The sequence below is a fragment of the Enhydra lutris genome, unplaced genomic scaffold (genome assembly GCF_002288905.1).
Source record: "Enhydra lutris kenyoni isolate GAN:26980312 unplaced genomic scaffold, ASM228890v2 scaffoldscaffold12, whole genome shotgun sequence".
NCBI lineage: Eukaryota > Metazoa > Chordata > Mammalia > Carnivora > Mustelidae > Enhydra > Enhydra lutris.
In genome coordinates, this window is record NW_019154096.1 from 54730860 (window position 1) to 54750152 (window position 19293).

Sequence of the window (19293 nt, forward strand, 5' to 3'; positions counted from 1 at the left end):
TTCCGTCTTCATGGGGGGGGCGGAACTTCTATTTGATCGACAGCTCTTTTGGTCAATGGACGAAGGGCAGGGGCCCACGAAGCGCTGGAACTGGAGAGCCTGCCCCGTGTGTGGGAGGGTGTTTGGGCTGCGGCGGGGTGGAGCAGAGCCGGAAGCGGGAGGGGAGAGTGAAACAGGAAAAGAAGGGAAGAAGGAAGAAGAGGGAAGAGGAGGAGAGGGAGGAGGAGGAGGGAGGTGGCGGCGCCGTGGCGGAGGAGCAGGAGCAGGAGGGGGATGGAGAGGAGAAGGCTCCTGGGTGGCATGGCGCTCCTGCTCCTCCAGGCGCTGCCCAGCCCCCTGTCAGCTAGGGCTGAACCCCCGCAGGTAAGGGGGAGAGGGCGTCCGGGCCAGCCTGGGGGCCTGGGGGTCGTCGAGGCCTGGCTGGAGGGGGCTGAAGACGGCGTCGCTGCCTGGCTGGAGGGGCTGAAGGAGTGTTGTTGCCAAGAGTTGAGGGGTCCCAAGAGGGGCTTCCATGCCTGGAGTGGACAGAATCTAAGGGGGCGTCGGTGTTCAGCTGAGGGACACCTGTTTTGGTGTCAGGGAAGTGGCAGAGGCACGGTGCCCAGCGAGTGTGGGGCCCTTTGAGAGGGCAGTTAGGTCAGGTCGGCTGAGATGACTGTGACTGGATAGTGGTGCGAGGCTGAGGCATGGGGGGCGCATTCGAGTCCCCCCGTGAAGCAGGTCTCCGAGGCAGTGATGCAGGGTGTACGTGTGTGCGGGTAGGGGTATGTGGGTTATTGAGGTGGCTTGAGAGAAGGAGGGGATGAGTGGATATTTATTTCAAGCTGGACAGGGAGAAGTTCGGAGGGCATCTTGGCTCCATTTTTTAATGTGTTGGAGGCAAGAGGTTGGAGGCCGGACTCTTGGAAGGCCTGTGAGATGAAGTAGATCGGGACCCCTCAGGAGGAGGGCACACTTGAGCTATAACAAGCTCTTGCTGTTAGGCTGGCTGGCCTGGGAGAGCCACTGATGCTGATCTAGGCCAGTTTAGGGCTTTTGAGCAAAGGGTGGTGCTGATGCCAGTATGGGCAGCAAATGGAGCACCCCAGCTTTTCTTGCTGGGTGGCTTGCTTTTTATCCAGGCAGAGAAGCTTGCTTGTGCTGATTCCAGCTCCGGCTGGCATTTCGAAACCCTAATAGGAGCGTTACTCCTGGTGCCAAGTTGGGTGGGGTGCAGTAGGGGGAATCACCCCTCCTTCCCTTGCATTTGGCAAGGCTTTACCATTCTATTTTCTTCACTTTCTGTTCTCTTCCCTGTCTTTTCAGAAGGGAATAGACACACACACTCACTTCACACACGGCGTGATGGCAGAGTCTATACAGCTTAGCACTTGAACTTTGCGTTGTGATCAAGAGTAGAAGCAGAGTGCCAGGAAAAATACTTATCTTTTCCTTAGGAGTTTATGGGCTGCCTTTTCACATAGGCGTCTTGTCTTGTCCCCTAGTATTCTTTCTTTTAGAAATTAGTTCGTTTTTAAAATGGGATGAAATTCATGTAACAATCCATTTAAAACCCTTTTACCAGTTAAAGTGAACAATTCAGTAGTGTTTGGTACATTCACAGTGTTGTGCAACCACTACATCTAGTTCCAAAACATTTTCATCACTTCCAAAGAAACCCCCGTACCCGTTAAGCAGTTCCTCCCCGATTTCCCTTTCCCCCAGCTCCTGGCAGCCACCAGTCTGTTTTCTGTCTCCCTGGATTTACCTGTTCAGGATAGTGCATGTAAATGGAATCCTACAATTAGTGGTATTTTGTCTTTGTCTTCCTTCCCTTAACATAATGTTTTTGAGATTCACCCACATTTAGCATGTACCACTACTTCGTTCCTTTTTGGTGGCTGAATAAAATTCACTATATGGCTCTACCACAATTTGTTATTTATCTGTTGAGGTATCCCTTGTGCCCCCTTCCCGATCTATTTATGTATATTTGAAATAACATGTGAGGGATAGAGCTCATTTTTCTGGCCCAGTATATTATTACCTTTTCTAGGGCTGGGACCCTCCCAGAGTTTGTTGGGGTTCTTCTTTTCCTAGTTAAAATCATAAAGTGCCACGAGAAATAAATTTTATTTATTGGAAAAGTCAGAACCCTTAGGACTGGGGAACTTAAGAAGGATGGATATTGGGGCGCATGGGTGGCTCCGTCAGTTGAGCATCTGGCTCTTGATTTCAGCTCTGGTTGTGGGATCGAACCCTGCATCCGGCTCCTCACTCAGTGGTGAGTCTGCTGGAGAGTCTCTTTCTCCCTCTCCCCCTCTCCCCCCACGCTCACTCTTACTGTCTCTCTAAAATTAAAAAAAATAAATCTTAACCATAAAAAAAGTATAGATGTTGACAGAATAAAATAGAGAACAAAGCATTACTTCGCCTTTTGCATCTGTTTCTACATTTAAGAAAGGCCGTTCTCAAGATCCAGTAAATTACACGGCCTGAGGGTTGATTTGAGAACATTGGAGCCTTAGGAGGTCGGTGCCCTGGGCCTGTGGATACTTTGCCTCAGTGGAAGAGCAGTGGTGGGCCTCCGAATTGACGGTGGGAACCGGATCCACTTCTTTGGCAGAGGAAGGATGGAAAGTGGAGGTTGCCTCCAGGTCACGGAAGCCTGGCAGTTGGTGAGAAATGTGGGAGGGGATCTTCAATGTCATGTCCTAATTGCAGTTTATCGATCACAGGCTGCTTTCTTATAATTTCTCTGGCACTTCCAATACTTATTTTGGGGACAGGGTGGCTTTTGTACTTTGTTCCATTTGGATGGATGCTAGCACTGACCAGTCGCTATTATGTGGTTACAGTTCCTGCAAAGAAGAGAAAGTTTGGTAATGAGTGGGCTCTCTCTTCCTGACCATCCCCACACCCAGTACTCCCTTCCCCACCTCATACCCTTGTCTGTTTCTGCCCAGGAGTACTAGATTCTACAGTGAGATTCGTGTTTTGAATTTTAACCTTTGGCATGGAAGTTACTATATAATTATTAACTTTGAATCTACCACTGTTTAGTCAGTTTGGTTTTTTGTTTTGTTTGGATTTTTGTTGATTTTTGGCTTGTAGAAATCAGGGAAGAACAAAAAATTCAGAGGCAATTTTGACATAGGCTGCCGTTCAGGTACTCACTGTCCTTATTTCAACAAGGGGCTTCCAGCTAACTCTGAATGAGGGGGACTCGCTGTACTCATTCCGTATTGAAGGTGGTGTGGGTGATTTACTGTGGTTTTTTTTTTCCCCCTTGACATGTCTCTGTCAAATACAATCTTTTTTTTTTTTTTTTTTTTAAATACAATCTTTTTATACATATGCATCTAATATCAGCAATATATGGTATCGGGGCACCTGGGTGGCTCAGTGGAGTAAAGCCTCTGCCTTCAGCTCAGGTCATGATCCCAGGGTCCTAGGATCGAGCTCTGCATTGGGCTCCCTGCTCGCGGGGAGCCTGCTTCCTCCTTTCTCTCTGCCTGCCTCTCTGCCTACTTGTGATCTTTGTCTGTCAAATAAATAAATAAAAATCTTAGGAAAAAAAAAGAACTATATGTATCAAGTATTTATATAATACAGAGTGGCTTGCTTTCCCTGTCACCAGCTCTCCTTTGGAACTGTCATTTCTTGCCATCCTGGCCCAGGAAAGTTTTCAGCCTAGCTCACTTCTGAGATTGGGAACTTGGACTTAACTCTCCTATAGGTCACTGCGACTCAGATGTCATTCCTTAAATCCATAAAGAATGAAAAAGTAGTGGATTCACCAGTGAGGCCGTAACTTTTGTCTCTTCTATTTAAATAATGAATGAGATACATAGAGTTTCTTTCTTTCCGTTGTTTCTTAGATTCAACTAGAACAATCTGACCATGTTATTTAAAATAAAATTTTAGAAGAAATGTCTTTTTCCATTAAGCCACCCAGCCTAATCTCTAGAGACACTGTCTGTACCTTTCCTCTGCCATGCTTAAAACTTTGAGTGGGATAGGGGTCTTAATTCCTTTTTTTTTTTTTTAAGATTTTATTTATTTATTTTACAGACAGAGATCACAAGTAGGCAGAGAGGCAGGCAGAGAGAGAGAGGGGGAAGCAGGCTCCCTGCTGAGCAGAGAGCCCGATGCGGGGCTCGATCCCAGGGTCCTGGAATCGTGACCTGGGCCGAAGGCAGAGGCTTAACCCACTGAGCCACCCAGGCGCCCCAGGGGTCTAAATTCCTGATATTTTTATCTTACTTAGCTGCTCCATACTGTACCCTGTGCCCCCCTCCCCTTACTCACCAACTGTGCCCTGGTTTTCAGTCCAAAAGCTCTACTACAGTCTTCTTTTGTTTTGTTTAAGATTTTTATTTATTTATTTGACAGAGAGAGAGATCACAAGTAGGCAGAGAGACAGGCAGAGAGAGAGGGGGAAGCAGGCTCCCAGCTGAGCAGAGAGCCCAATGCGGGGCTCAATCCCAGGACCCTGAGACTGTGACCTGAGCCAAAGGCAGAGGTTTATCCCACTGAGCCTCCCAGGTGCCCCTCTACTCTACTTTCTTAAAAACAGCATTTCAGTGTGATCACCATCATTTCTTCTCACAGAATAGTGGGAGATGGAACATCCAGACTCTTAATTCCCTTTCCCTCGTTTTCTTAGTCTGTTTTATATACCAAAGCGAGCAATTGTCTTAACGCACACCTTGAATTTCTGTAAATCCTTTCAGCAAAATTCAGCACACATCTACTGAAATGTCTGCTCTGCTGCAGGCAGTCACGCAGGTGCCCCCTGGGAACCCTTATACGAGTAACCGAATCCCTGTCCTCAAGGAGCCGGTAATCCGGTGGCTAAGACAGATCGCACACACAGTGATTTCTAACCCGGAGGCACAGATGTACAAACGAAGGAGAGTGGGAGCAATTGTTTTGCTCTGGCCAGGGGAAAGTGAGATTTAGGAAAAGCTTCACAGAAGAGGCATTTGGACCAGGCTTTGAAGGTTGGGAAGGTTGCTTCCGGCCTGCAAAAGTGAAAATGGAGAGTGTTTGGAGGTGGTACATAGTCTGTGGTGGAAGCTTCCAATGGGGGTGTGTAGAGGAAAGTAGAAGTAGAAGATGTTTGAAAGGTAGACTGTGGTTAGGTGGTAAGGAGGCCTTTTATCCATTCGTCCAAGCAGTGTGTCCACTAGAACTTTCTGTGGTAGTAGAAATGATCTATATCTGCACTGTCTGTTTTGGTAGCTACTTCACCACATGTGACTTTTGACACTTGGCAGGTGGCTAGGGTAGATGAGCAACTGAATTTTTACTGACATTTAGTTTTTTATAATAGCTGTATTGAGACATAATTAACATGCCAATGGATTCACCCTTTTAAAGTGTATGTGAAATGGGTTTTTAGTATGTCACAGAATTGTGTACTATCTCCTCTCCGATTTTTTTTTTGTTTTGTTTTTGCTTTTAAGGTTTAATGAATTTATTTAAGAGAGAGAGCAAGTGGGGGTGAGGGGAGGAGCAGAGGGAGAGGACAAGCAGACTCCCCGCTGAGTGCAGAGCCTGATGTGGGGATTGATCCCACAACCCCGAGATCATGACCTGAGTGGAAATCAAGGGTCAGACGGCTAACCCACTGAGCCACCCAGGCACCCCTACTATCTAATTTTAGTATGTTTTCATTACCCCAGAAAGAAGCCCCATAGCCATTAGCAGTCCCTCCTATTCCATCCCCACTCCCCACAGCCTCTGGCAGCCAGTACTCTATTTTCTGTCCCTATGGATTTGCCCATTCTGGACATTCTTTATAAATGGAATCATACACGAGGTGGTTGTCCGTGACTGGCTTCTCTCACTCAGCATGGTGTTTCCGGGAATCGTCCCTATTGATGTATCTGTACATCGTGGCACGAGTCAGCATTTCATTTCTTTTTGTAGCCAGTTAACATGTCCTGTGAATGTACCACATTTAATTTATCCATTCATCAAATGATGGACATTTGGGCGCTTTCCCCTTTGGGGCTACTTTGAATAATGCTGCTATGAATATGCATATACAAGGTTTTTGTGTGGACTTAAGTTTTCATTTCTCCTGGGTGTATACCTAACAGTGGAAATGCTGGGTCATACAGTAACTTTGGAACGGCCAGACTGTTTTCTGAGACTGGTATGATATTTCATTTTAATTAATTTAAATTAAATAGCTACATGTGGCTACTGGTTACTTAATAGTGCAGATCTAAGAGCTCTCCAGTGTGGGAATAGTGGGATATAGTCCAACACAGTGGTGAGGTCTTGGGCTCTGGGGACAGACCACCTGAGATCCAAAGCTGGCTTCTACTTACTATCCCGGAGCAAGTTGTTAACCTCTTTGTGCTTCCGTGTCCTCATCTCCAAAATGGGATCACTACTCACCTACCTTATAGGTTTGCTCTGAGGTGAAAAGACATCCTATATGTAAAGCTCTTGGAATATATTTAATGGTGATAAGTATAATAATGATTATCTCTACTGTTATTATTTGTGGTCCTCAGTGTGCATTTGGTTGTTGGTGAGTTATTATCAGCTCTCAGATTAAGTTCAGAAGCTGAGATTTGGGGAGTTTGAAAGTGACTCCCTTGCTTCTGTCCTATATTTGAGTTTAATTTTGTCCTTGGAGGAAATGGTGAACCTATATGCTTAGAGTTGTTCTCGACTGGGGATAATTCTGCCCCTGCCAGAGGACATTTATCAGTGTCTGGAAACATTTTTGCTGGTCACTGCCTGGGACCAGGGATGCTGCTAAACCTCCGATAGCAAAGGATGGCCTCTCACAACCAAAAGTTGTCTGGCCCCAGAAGTCAGTGGTGCCGAGGTGGACAGACGCTGGTTCTGCTCTTCCCATATCCGCTCACGCTGATTATCACGAGGTTTGAGGTCAGCCTTCCTATATGAAGAGCATTGTGAAGCGTATGAAATAACCTCTCTGACAACAGATTGTAGGTGGGACAGTTGAAAGCTTTAATATCCTGAATCTTGAGGACTTTCCGATTTGTCAACATGTTGCCAGTCAGTCAGCCTGGCTTTGTCAGCCAACATCAAACATTTTGGAAATAAAAAGACTTTTTTCTTTCTTCTAGTTTGTGGTTCAATAAGCAGGTGAGCCTCCCTTATTCACCCTGTCTTGAACTAACTTTCCTCTTGCTTTGGTTCACCCTTGTGGTTTCGTTTTAAGAACATGTTTGTTTTCACCCCACTGAAAGCCTGATGGCCAGTTATTTTCTTTTCTCCGTGTCTCCCATGGCCCCATAACCGATCTGAACAGAGTCACATTCTTAGAACATTTCCCTTTCCCCATGTCAAGTCTTGGTTCTACTCTCATTTTTGACCTCATGAACGTTGGTTTGTTGTCACACACTCAGCCTACAGAGACTGTGAGGTGTTCTCAGGGTCGCCATGGGTGACTGTCCCAGACCTTGGTGGCTGTGTGACCTCAGGAGAAGTCTCCTCTTTCAAGACCCCAGGAAGCAGCACATCTGTGGATTTGGGGCATTAGTGGGCAACTCTTTAAGCATACTGTGGGTGTCTCAGATGACTTGGGATTAACAGTTCCAATGCTTTTGGATGCCTGGCCATCCGTTCACCTGAGAGCATCTCTTGCTTTCCTGTTGGACCTTGAGGGACCATCAGGATCCAGGTGGTGCAATGATGTGGGTTCATTCTTTGCCCTATAACCCCAATTGTGGGCACCCCTGGGGCCACTGATCCCCCCATAACCACACAGACAGTAAGAGCAGCCACTGAGTAACAGGGAGCAGTGACAGTGGGTCTTTGCAAGATCTGTCTCCTTGGTGGCATACAACGGACAGGGAGAGGTCTGGCTTATGGGCACCTCCCTTTTGGACCATCCTTTGTATTTCCACTAGGTGGAGCAAAGTCTGGTCAAAAAACGGCATGTAATGTGGAAACCACAAACAAAGAAATATCAATAAATCCAGAGCATTGCAACCTGAGAGGTAAGGAAAGGGGAACCAGATCTCATCTGTTTGAATTCTGTGGCTTGTTGATAGAATTCTGGGCTTTCCCAGTGTGGGAATTAAAGTAGGTCATGGTCTCAGACTTGAAGATCACCAGTCTTGCATGGACTGGATTTTTGGGAGACTCTCGCTTACTCAGCTACAGTCCCATAGCTTGGATTTATTTACTTTTGGCTTTCTTCTTTCCATACTTTTTTCCGTGGGAAAATAGATGAGCGATGGGTCATCCGTTCCTGGTGCTGTCATTGCCCTCAAAGTGCCTTGGCTTGGTTTTGATTTATAATCTTAGGTGATTGAAAGAATTTAATTTAAACTTGTTTTGGAAGAGGTAAAAGTGAATGTGAGATGTTGCAAGGATATTTGTGGCTTGGAAGGGTGGATCCTAGAGTAGAGCTAGAAAAACATGTCCTGATTTTTAAATAATAAGCAAGACGGATCTTACGTTGTAACACTGTGTTTCTACACATCCTTGCAGATCAGAGACATGTGTTTGTGGAGAAAATATTCACGTTTTTCCAAATCCTACGTGGTGTTTTTTTGTTCGTCATTTCCGAAACGCTCTTCCTCATCTGAAATTCCGCCTGGTGGTTCACTCCAGCTATATTAAAATCCGACCAAACACAGAAACAACAGAAAAACCACAACTTAGTTGATTGATCAGATCTAAGTTATTTTTCCCTCTTTGTGGTTTATTTGGGAGAGAGGGTTAATATTTGGCTTTGGACACCAAGATAGTGGAGCCTTGCAGCTGTTTGGGAGTTGAGTGTAGAGTTGAATTGTGTGAGTTCATCCCGTGTACTTCTTTCTTTTTACTTGGGTCCTTTGTTTTTAAATATGCAAATCCCTTTGCTGTGCCTGCAGGGATTGGGGGAAAGCAGAAAACCTGTACTGATCTGATTTGGCGTGAGATCCACTTCAGTTTTCTTTCCTTTTTCCTTCCATACACCTGATGGCTGCTTTTCTTGGAGCTTTAAGGTGCCTTTTACCTTTTCCCGTTAGTTTTTAGTTACACAAAAATAACACATGCTTATAACAGTGATATATAATACAGACAAATGCTTAGAGTAAAAAGTGAAAGTTTGTGGTTTGGTGTTTGTTTTTGGTGGGTTTTCTGCTTATGCTGAATATTTATAGGTATAGTAATAGTACATATATATGTATATACATATATATATATGTAAATCCTATATATAAACATAAAATTGTGGGTATGGATACAGTTCTTTCTTTCCTTTTCATTTGTTTTTAAAACAAAAATAGGATAATATATATGTAGGACTTTACAACATGCATTGGTTTCATACTTTGTAGACTTCTTTCCGTATCAGGTATATACCTTGATTTTTTTTTTTTAAGATTTTATTTATTTATTTGACAGAGAGAGATCACAAGTAGAGAGGCAGGCAGAGAGAGAGAGAGAGAGAGAGGGAGGCAGGCTCCCCGCCGAGCAGAGAGCCCGATGCGGGACTTGATCCCAGGACCCTGAGATCATGACCTGAGCCGAAGTTAGCGGCTTAACCCACTGAGCCACCCAGGCGCCCTATACCTTGATTTTTAAAAGCATGCCTGCATGTTGGGGTGCCTGGATGGCTCAGTCAGTTGAGCATCAGACTCTCGATCTCGGCTGAGGTCTTGATCTCATGGTTGTGAATTCAAGTCCTGCATTTGGGCTCCACCCTGGGCATGGAGCCTACTTATTTAAAGAAAGAAAGAGAGAGAGAGAGGAGGAAAGAGGAGGAAGGGAGGAAGGAAAGAAAGAAAAGAAAAGAAAGGGTAGCATTAATCAAAACCCAAAAAAAGCTTGGAAATGAGATTATTAATCAGTAAGAGAATCATAAGGAGAGTTGACAAAGTTTAGGAGCTTCAAGAAGAGGAAACAAAAGGAAAGGAATGACATTCAGAAGTGAGTATAGGGGTGCCTGGGTGGCTCAGTAGTTAAGTGTCTGCCTTCCGCTCAGGTCATGATCCCAGGGTCCCGGGATCAAGCCCCACGTCGGGCTCCCTACTCAGCGAGAAGCCTGCTTCTCCCTCTCCCACTCTCTCTGCTTCTGTTCCCTTTCTCATTGTGTCTCTCTCTGTCAAATAGATAAATAAAATCTTAAAAAAAAAAAGAGAGAGAGAGAAAAGAAGTGAGTATAGAGTTACAAGAACAAACAAAAACCAAACCAAAGCAAAAAAACAAAAACAACAACAACCAAAAGCCCCACCTGTGTGTTATTGCTTGAGACCGTGATTTATTTAACCACTGCTCTGTAGGTGAATGTCTGTTACAGCAAAGTTTTTACCAGTTCACGCTGTTTTATAGTGAACATTGTTCTATGTATTTCTTTCTGCAGTTGTGCTAGATTCCTAGAAGTGGAACCAGGGATTGTGGGGTTGTGGGTGTGTACATTTGACATTTGGGGTGGATGGTGCTAAATTGCTCTCCCAAAGCGGTTGTGTCAGCAGACATCCCCATCAGTAGGGTTTTTGAGGGGCTCAGCCCTCTTCCACCCATTGCGTAAGCAACATTTCTTCATCTATGCCGTTGGCTTATCCTTGAAGATGTGCCTTCTGACTCTACCCAGGCACATTTGGGGGACATTTCTGTTTTCTTTCTTGAAAGCCAGGTAGGTCTCTGACTTGCTTAGCTTTCGGTCTCCTCCCTGTCTTTGCGTCCCCAGTGTTCCTCTTGGTGGGGAGCAGGATTCACGCACGGTGTGCTTGGAGTGGGGAAGCCTGGCTGTGCCTGCTCAGGTGCTGAGGGAGATGGTTTGTAGGCTCCTGGGAGATGTCAGGCAGATGGCGTGGAGCTGTTAGCCAGCTGCTGGGTGGCACACAGGTCTAACCAGCCACCCTTCCGTGGTGGTCATCCCAGAAGAAGGAGTCCTTGGAAGTGTATCATCACGGAGAGTGCAGACTCTGGAGCCAGACTGTCTCCAGATAGCCTTAGGCTAGTTAATTGACTCAGTTTCCTCATCTGTAAAATGGGACAGTAGCTCCCAGCTTATAGGGTTATTGTGTGGTTTGAGTTATTGTAAGGATTAATTGAGTTAGTACTCACAAAGCACTTAGAGCAGTGCCCACCACATAATAATTACTTGGTTAATGTTAGCCTGTGTAATTATCTGTTTTTTTTTTAAAGCTTTGGGGAAGCCTTGAGGCTTCCTTATTGCTTGACTGATCCGAGATCTGTTTCCAGTGGAAGAATTTAAGGTGTATTTTAGTGAGCTTCTAGTCCAGAAGTCATGTGACTTACTTTCCGTATTACCAGCCTTGACAGTCTGATGGGGGTGTTTTTCCAGCTATTGTTTTCTAATAATAAAGTATGAAATTGTTTATTTTCAGAGCAGGTAATTTAGAATGTATACAGTTATCCTAATCTGTACATCACCGTGCCCTCTTGAGTGAGGAAGAGAGGGGTTATCATCAGCAAAGTAGTTGTGTCTTGTCTTGGGTGTGGGAGTTGCGGCTGGACGTCCATTCTGACCACAGTGCTAGACCACAGGCAGGTCTGTCCACTCTCGGCACATAGCGTTCTGTGCCGAGGTGTACTGTACTTCCTGTTCTGAGGGGAGGTTGGTTTCTGAGGCTTTTTTAAAAAAAATAATGATAGCTTTATTGAGATACAGTTCACACACCATAAAATTCACCCTTGTTAGAGCGTACGATTCTCTGTTTTTTAGCATGTTCACAAGATTGGGCCACTGTCACCCCTATCTATTCCAGAACATTTTTGTCACCCCAGAAAGCAACCCTATATCAATTAGTTCCCTTCCTGAGCCCCCCGAACCCCATTGCCTGTCAACCACTCATCTACTTTCTGCTACTCTGAATTTTCCCGTTCTGAACACTTCATGTAAATAGAATCATAACACTGTGTGGTGTTTTGTGATTGGCTTCTTTCACTTAGCGGGATGTTTCCAGCAGGTGTCAGCCCTTTTTCCCTTTCCATTCATATTCTTCTGTATGGGTAGAACGCATTTTATTCGATGGGTCAGCTCATAGACATTTCGGCTGTTACCACTTTGGGACGATTCGGAATAATGCTCTGAACGTCGGTAGACAAGTGTTTGTGTGGACATGTGTGTTTATTTTTCTTAGGCTGTGCCTCGAAGTAGAATTGCTGTTCCTGTGCTAACTCTCTGTCTGCTTTTTTTCAGGAATTGCCAGACTGTTTTCCCAAGTGGTTGTACCATGTCATGTCCCCCACTGGCAATTACGAGGGGTCCAATTTCTCTACATCCTCTCCAACACCTGTTGTCTGTCTTTTTTATCGTGACCATCCTAACGGGTGTGAAGTAGGATCTCATTGTAGTTTTGATTTGCATTTCCCTAATGACTACTGATGTTGAACATCTCATGCTCTTAGTGGCCATTCGTGTATCTTCTTTAGAGAAATGTCTGTTCCAATTCTTTGCCCATTTTAAAGTCCTTTGTCTGACTAAAGGGACAGAAGTGTTCTCATGGAGTCCCAGTGAGGGACTGCTCAGAGGATTTTTCCCCTTTCAACTAGACTCTACTGGGGCTCTGGCCTTCTCCCTTGTTACCATCTCTCCTCATGACCCTGGAGCCCCAGTTGCTTAACTGCTCTGTATTGGCCGGTTCCTTCTATCAGCATCGCCCAGAGATGGCTTTGACGCAGCCATTTCTGCGATAAGAGGCCCATGTGGTCAAAGAAAGCTGCTGTCTCTCTCCGGGACGCACGATGCATGGGCTTTCTAGGAAAGCCTCTGAGGAGTCTCACGTTAAGAAGCCTTTATGAGTCCTTTATCAGATAAATGATTATCAAATATTTTTCCCTCCCGGTGGTTTTTGTTTTGTTTTGTCTCTCACTTTCTCGATGGTGCCCTTTGAAGCACAATTGTTTTTCTTTTTTTTTTTTTAAGATTTTATTTATTTATTTGACAGAGAGAGATCACAAGTAGACAGAGAGGCAGGCAGAGAGAGGGAGGGAAGCAGGCTCCCTGCCGAGCAGAGAGCCCGATGCGGGACTCGATCCCAGGACCCCGAGATCATGACCTGAGCCGAAGGCAGCGGCCTAAACCACTGAGCCACCCAGGCGCCCCAGCACAATTGTTTTTCATTTGGGGGAATGTCCCATTTTTCTGTTTTTTCCTTCTGTTACTTGAGCTTTGGTGTTCCTTAGTTCCTTCAAGGGCTCTGTAGAGCTTAATATTACTTTGGGTCAAGAGCAGACATTATTAGGAATAGAATCCTTTAAATATCTTTTTTTTTTTTTTAAAGATTTTATTTATTTATTTAACAGACATCACAAGTAGGCGGAGAGGCAGCCAGAGAGAAAGGAGGAAGCAGGCTCCCCACTGAGCAGAGAGCCCGATGTGGGGCTCGATCCCAGGACCCTGGGATCATGACCTGAGCCAAAGGCAGAGGCTTTAACCCACTGAGCCACCCAGGCGCCCCCCTTTAAATATCTTTATTCTGGAAAGTTTCAGCATGTATAAAAATAAGGAGAATGGTGTAACGAGCCCCCAGGTCCCCAGCACCCGACTTCAGCAATTTATTGTCATGGTCTGTCTTCATCTGGCTGTACCCACTTTGGCTTCCATTCATGCCCAGCGACATTACTTTGAAGAAGGCTGCAGACTTCCTATCATTTCAACCATGAATAGTTCTGTTTGAATCTCTAAAAGATAAAAGGATTTTGTTCCTCAGCATCACCACCATACCGTACCACACCCTAAAAAAAGGGACAGTTTTTTGCGTGTGAAAGTTAAGTTAGATCTAAAGGTAGAAATACCATTAGCAAAATGCAGCTACGCTATGATATTTCTTCAGCTTTCATAAGTAATTAACCCTAAGTGTGTCACTGCTTTAAAAAAAAGTTGCTCTCCAAGAACACCCCTCAGTCCCATGAAGGCCAGAGGCACCCTTCCAACTACAGCTTTCTCTTTCACTTGACCACGTCTGGTGGTGGAGTTTCAATCCCGGCACCCCCCAACTTTCTTTGTCATCTTGGCTATCCCTTTGGATATCCCTTTCCAACCACTCCCCAGTGTATAAGGTGAAAGATTAACTTGGGACTTTTGCCCTCAATTTCTAGCACAGGGAGAATTTGGGGGAAATCCTCTTATCTGAGATTGCACAAATGTTCAGAGAAAAGTGCGAAAATGAGAAGCGTATTTTGTCCTCTTTCACCTCTCCAGGGGTGTCGGCTGTGTGTCGCCATCCTGTGCCTGGCTGACTATGCTTGCCCTCAAGGTACAGTACGGGGTGGGGGGGTCACAGCAGATGAACAAAGCTGCTGAGGGAGAAATGGAACCTAGAATTTGGAGGCTGACAGACACCATAGAGATAATGATGCCATGAGCAGATGTTCAGTCAGAAAGAAAGGCTGTGCTGTTTGAAATGTAGGAGATTTGGGGTTGAACAGGCTTCTTAACTGTGAGATGACTCAGAGGCTTCCCCGGAAAGCACACGCGTTGTGAAGCTCCAATAGAGATGACAGTCTTTTTTGACCACATGGGCCTCATACCACAGAAATGGCTGCCTCAGAGTTGTCTCTGGGCAATGCTGATAGAAGGAACCAGCCAACTCAGAGAAGTTCAGCAGCTGGTGTGGGGTCCTGAGGATAGGTGGTAGCACGGGAGAATGCCAGCGCCCCAGGCGCGTCTAATGTGTGTCACTCACTGGGGTTCCATGGGAAGACCTCTGTCCCTTCAGTCAGAAATCCTAAATCTGGTCCTAGGCCGCTGTACATTTTTGGACGTTCGCTATATTGTCTGGCAAGTGGGGATAGTAAAAACTTCTAGCCCTGTCACCAGCTGATACAAGGAGCAACTAACACGGATGTGAAAGGAGTTTATAAACCTTGAGTTCTGCAAGGATGATGATTTATTGTCTCGCTGCTTAGCTCTACCTTTCTGCAATACTGAGCACACCTTGCCCAGAATGTGGATCTTGGATAGAATGGAAGGCTTTGGAACAGTGGATATAAGTGCAAAGATACGAGTACCTGATAATTTTTTTCAGGGAGGCCCAATGGCTTGCATTGACTTCCCTTCTTGCCATGACGTGGTGGGGGGTGCTTTCTTAAAGGCACTTTTAGCTTTTTTCTCCCTAAGCTTCAGGCCTGTATTGTAGCATATCTCTGCCTACTTCTTCTGCTTTGCTGTAGTGCTTCATGATTTGGGCTCTGGGTTGGGGTGGTTTTGAAGTAAAGTTTACCTACTGCTGTCTTCTGTGTTGCCCCACTTTCTGTGGCCTGGGAGTATGGGGTTCAGGTGTGGCCTGTGGTTGGACATTATATGACAAAGGGAACAGAGGATTCATCTGCTATGAAACCTTCTCTAGTTCCACCACCCTTTGTCATCGTTTTACTTGGGGGTGTGGATGTGTGTGTTCCAGAAGCTTTTCCACCCCTTACAACTTATGGGAGGGATAAATTGTCTTAATGTTTCCTTCTGGTGCTTTTGACCATGAGCTCTTAGACCTGGAATACATTGGTTATCAAATGGCCAAAAGAGGGAGGAGGTAATATTTGATTTTACATAAGATCCAGGAAATGAGGGAAGATACGGTGCCAGGAGCTGCGTTTCCAGCTAGACCTTATTAAGTTTCACAATCCTTTATGTGAAAAAAGAAAAAAGGTAACTTCTAGGTGGTGCTTAATGGAGTGAGTTAGTTGGTGTCTGGCGACAGAACCAGGAGCAGCTTCATCCTAGTCCCCATAATCGAAAAACTAATGGGGTTAGATCACATCTCAGTTCTACCTTGAGTATGGGAACTTTGCTTCTGAGATGGCTTAAATGCTTTAAATTCCTTGACAGAGAAATTACAGGTGTATAGATAATGGGGTCACACATAGGGCTTCCCAGTCATATCCATGTACTCTCCCTATCTCTTAGTTTATTGGGCTTCTGTGGCCACGAAAATGTCTCCCTTGCTACTGTCTGGGGATTCAGCTGTATTAGCTTCCCTTTTACAGTCATATGTCTTTTTACCTTTTTTTTTAATTTTTAAAATTTTTTTTATTATTTTTTTTATTAAAGATTTTTCTTTTTTTTTTTTTTTAAAGATTTTTTTATTTATTTATTTGACAGAGAGAAATCACAAGTAAGCAGAGAGGCAGGCAGAGAGAGAGGAGGAAGCAGGCTCCCCGCTGAGCAGAAAGCCCGATGTGGGGCTCGAACCTAGGACCTGGGATCATGACCCGAGCTGAAGGCAGCGGCTTAACCCACTGAGCCACCCAGGCGCCCCCTTTTTTTTTTTTTGAGATTTTTCTTTTTTTTTTTTTTTTTTTTCTTTTTGACAGAGAAAGAGAGCAGGAGAGGGAGAAGCAGGCTTCCTGTCGAGGAGGGAGCCCGATGTGGGGCTCGATCCCAGAACCCTGGGATCATGACCTGAGCTGAAGGCAGACGCTTAACTAACTGAGCCACCCAGTCTCTTTATCCTTTATCCTTTTTTATCTATCTCTTTATCCTTTTTTGAGGGCCTCCTTTGTGCAAGGCATTGCTTGGTAAGGTGAGGGACACAAGTGAAAGTTAAACATCTTGCCCTTAAGCTGATTCTACTTTCGAAGAGTTAGGCCTGAGAAGAAATCATTTTGCTGAGCTTATGAGCACGTAAATGAGTGGGTGGTTTTTCCTATAGAAGCACAACCAAGATGGTCTCTCTCTGGACAGGGTGCATAATTGCTCTTAAAACCTTGCGGCCCGGGGCTCCTGGGTGGCTCAATGGGTTAAAGCCTCTGCCTTCAGCTCAGATCAAGCCCCGCATTGGGCTCTCTGCTCGGTGGGAAGCCTGCTTCCTCCCCTCTCTCTCTCTGTCTGCCTCTCTGCCTACTTGTGATCTCTGTCAAATAAATAAATAAAATCTTTAAAACAAAACAAAACAAACAAACAAACAAAAACCTTGTGGCCAGAGGGCCTGGAGCTGCTTCCAGGGACTCAGAGTTGAGGTGCTTTTAATAAAATGACCTTGTTAACCCTTACTACTGGCCTGCCACCCCTGTCCCCGAGCTGCCACCTGAAGCGTCTCTCCTTGTCTTGCTCGAGTTAAAATAAGAGTGAGAGGGACGCCTGGGTGGCTCAGTTGGTTAAGCAGCTGCTTTCGGCTCAGGTCATGATCCTGGGGTCCTGGGATCGAGTCCCACATCGGGCTCCTTGCTCGGCGGTAAGCCTGCTTCTCCCTCTGCCTCTGCCTGCCACTCTTTCTGCCTGTGCTCACTCTCGCTCTCTCTCTCTCTCTGACAAATAAATAAATAAAATCTTAAAAAAAAAAAAAAATTAAGAGTGAGAGATGAAATCAGATTCAGTGGAGACCTTGAAGACTAATTTTCCTAACGGAGTTAGTGCTCTTTCCGGGTTATATTGCAGTGTGTTTCATGTACTGGGCGTGACCCGTGTCCCCCCTTTTGTTCTTATTCCAAGCTTCAGTTTACAGAGCAGCTTGGAGGAAGATGTGAAAAGTGTCAGGGGACAGCCCTGAGTTGAGCTTGCTGATTGTCATGTCATTCTTGGCTCCTTGCTGGTTTGGTGGTGGTGGTGGGGTGGTTTGAATTGTTTTCACCGCAGGGAAAAAAAAACAAACCTGGCATTTCAGTACAAAAACAAATAAGGCTGCTGTTGTACTTGATAAAGATAGAGTTGCAGATCGGTGGCAGCCCATTAACTCAGGGACAGCCCACTGTCTACGCTGAGTTTCAGAGACCCCTGCACTCTCTGCAGCAGGCAATAAATGTCCATCCCAGAAGCTAATAAATATTTGTGGAGTGATTGATTGTCAACACAGAAAGATTTTCTTGTTAGGGGGCAGGAAAGCTAGGAACCTCAGGGAGCTGTCCTTAAGCTGGTTTCACCTTCTACTACGTGTGTGTGTGTGTGTGTGTGTGTGTGTGTGTGTGTGTTTTCTCTTTTTCTCCGACAAGACAGCTGGGTGAGACTCTGCATAAAGGAATTTTCTTGAGTTTTCATCATCACCCTCTGCTACTTTTATTTCTCTCTGTTTAAAAGACCTTTGAAAGAGGTATTCCCCCCCGCCCCACCCAGAGTGTAACAAGGGCAATTCCAAGATGTAAAGAAGCAAAAAGAGAGCCTAGGCTACTAAGTAATAATACTTAGTTTTATATATATATATATATATATATATATATATATATATACATACATATATATATATGTATGTATATGTATATTTAGTAAGATACTAAGTAATAATCCTTAGATACTAACTAGAAATCCCTGTCCTTGCTATTTGTGGTGCTGCCCTAGTCATCAGAAAGAACAAACGTGCTGGTCAGAGGTACTCCGTGTGTGGGACTCCTGCCTCCTCCCTCCAACTCGTCTGTGCCCCATCTCGTGTCTTTCTCAGATGCCCCACTTGCCCTTGTCTCCATGCTTTGGGCTCTGCTTGGCTCTGCCTACCATGCTTATCTTCCTATCCCTAGCATCCATGTTATTTTAGTACCTGTCTTCTGATGCAGCTTTCTTTGGCCATTCTGTCCCTGACCCAGCTCCCTTCTTTGAGCTCTTAATTGCAGTTACTGTCTCCACACCTCCCCCGACATTTATGACAGAGTGCCTGTGTTTGTTTCTGTACCTGCTGTCTTTTCTTCCTAACTGGGCAATTGAATCAATAAATCCTCCAGGGCAAGCCTTGTTCATCCAGTAGTGATCGAACTCCTCCTCCTCATGCTACAGCCTGGGTGGCTGGATGGGACCGTGACTTTCTGGGTCACAGATGAAGGGGAAGTGACAATTACAATATCGAAGTACCATATCTGTGCATGTCTGAACCATTTTAGAGTCCCACAGGCCTGCTTGAAGTGCTGGGCCCACTGCCTACTAGGTGTGTGCCCTTGAATGAGTAACCTGACTTCACCAAAGCTCTCACTTCTCACCTGTAAGGACTGAGATGTCAGCATATGTTAGTGTACTCCCTCTCGGAAATATATTGTTTGATGTTTAGCAAGTGATTACATACTACAGTGAAGGGCTGTTTGCCCAGCCGTCTTTCCTGGAAGACTCAATAGTAGGAAAGCAGTCTTAGTTTTTCTGGGTTTTGTTTTTAAGTTCTCTCTACACACGATGTGGGCCTCAGACTCACAACCCCGAGATCCAGAGTCGTGTGCTTTACCGACTGAGCCAGCCAGGCACCCCTATATCCATAGACATCCTGCCAGGCACCCCCTGCAAGCCCCGTGTGACTTGTAGAACTCCTTGTCCTATTCAGAAACCAGGAAAGGTGTGTTTTCTTGTCCCGGCAGGCTTGCTACACGTCTGCCTTTGTCCAGCCCCAGGACACAGATAAGCTAATATTCTTGGTTTCTGGCAGCTAAGCAGTCTTTAGCATTTCTACT

General features: G+C 45.3%; 1 protein-coding gene across 1 annotated transcript in view; it reads left to right on the forward strand.

The window, feature by feature from the left end:
- Window positions 1–215: 215 nt before the first annotated feature.
- LOC111144818 (WW domain binding protein 1 like) overlaps window positions 216–19293 on the forward strand; it is a 61897-nt gene continuing 42819 nt past the window's right edge. Inside the window, exon 1 of the mRNA XM_022499319.1 lies at window positions 216–363. Coding sequence (XP_022355027.1) covers window positions 274–363 — 90 coding nt within the window. The 5' untranslated portion in view covers window positions 216–273. The remainder of the gene's footprint in view (window positions 364–19293) is intronic.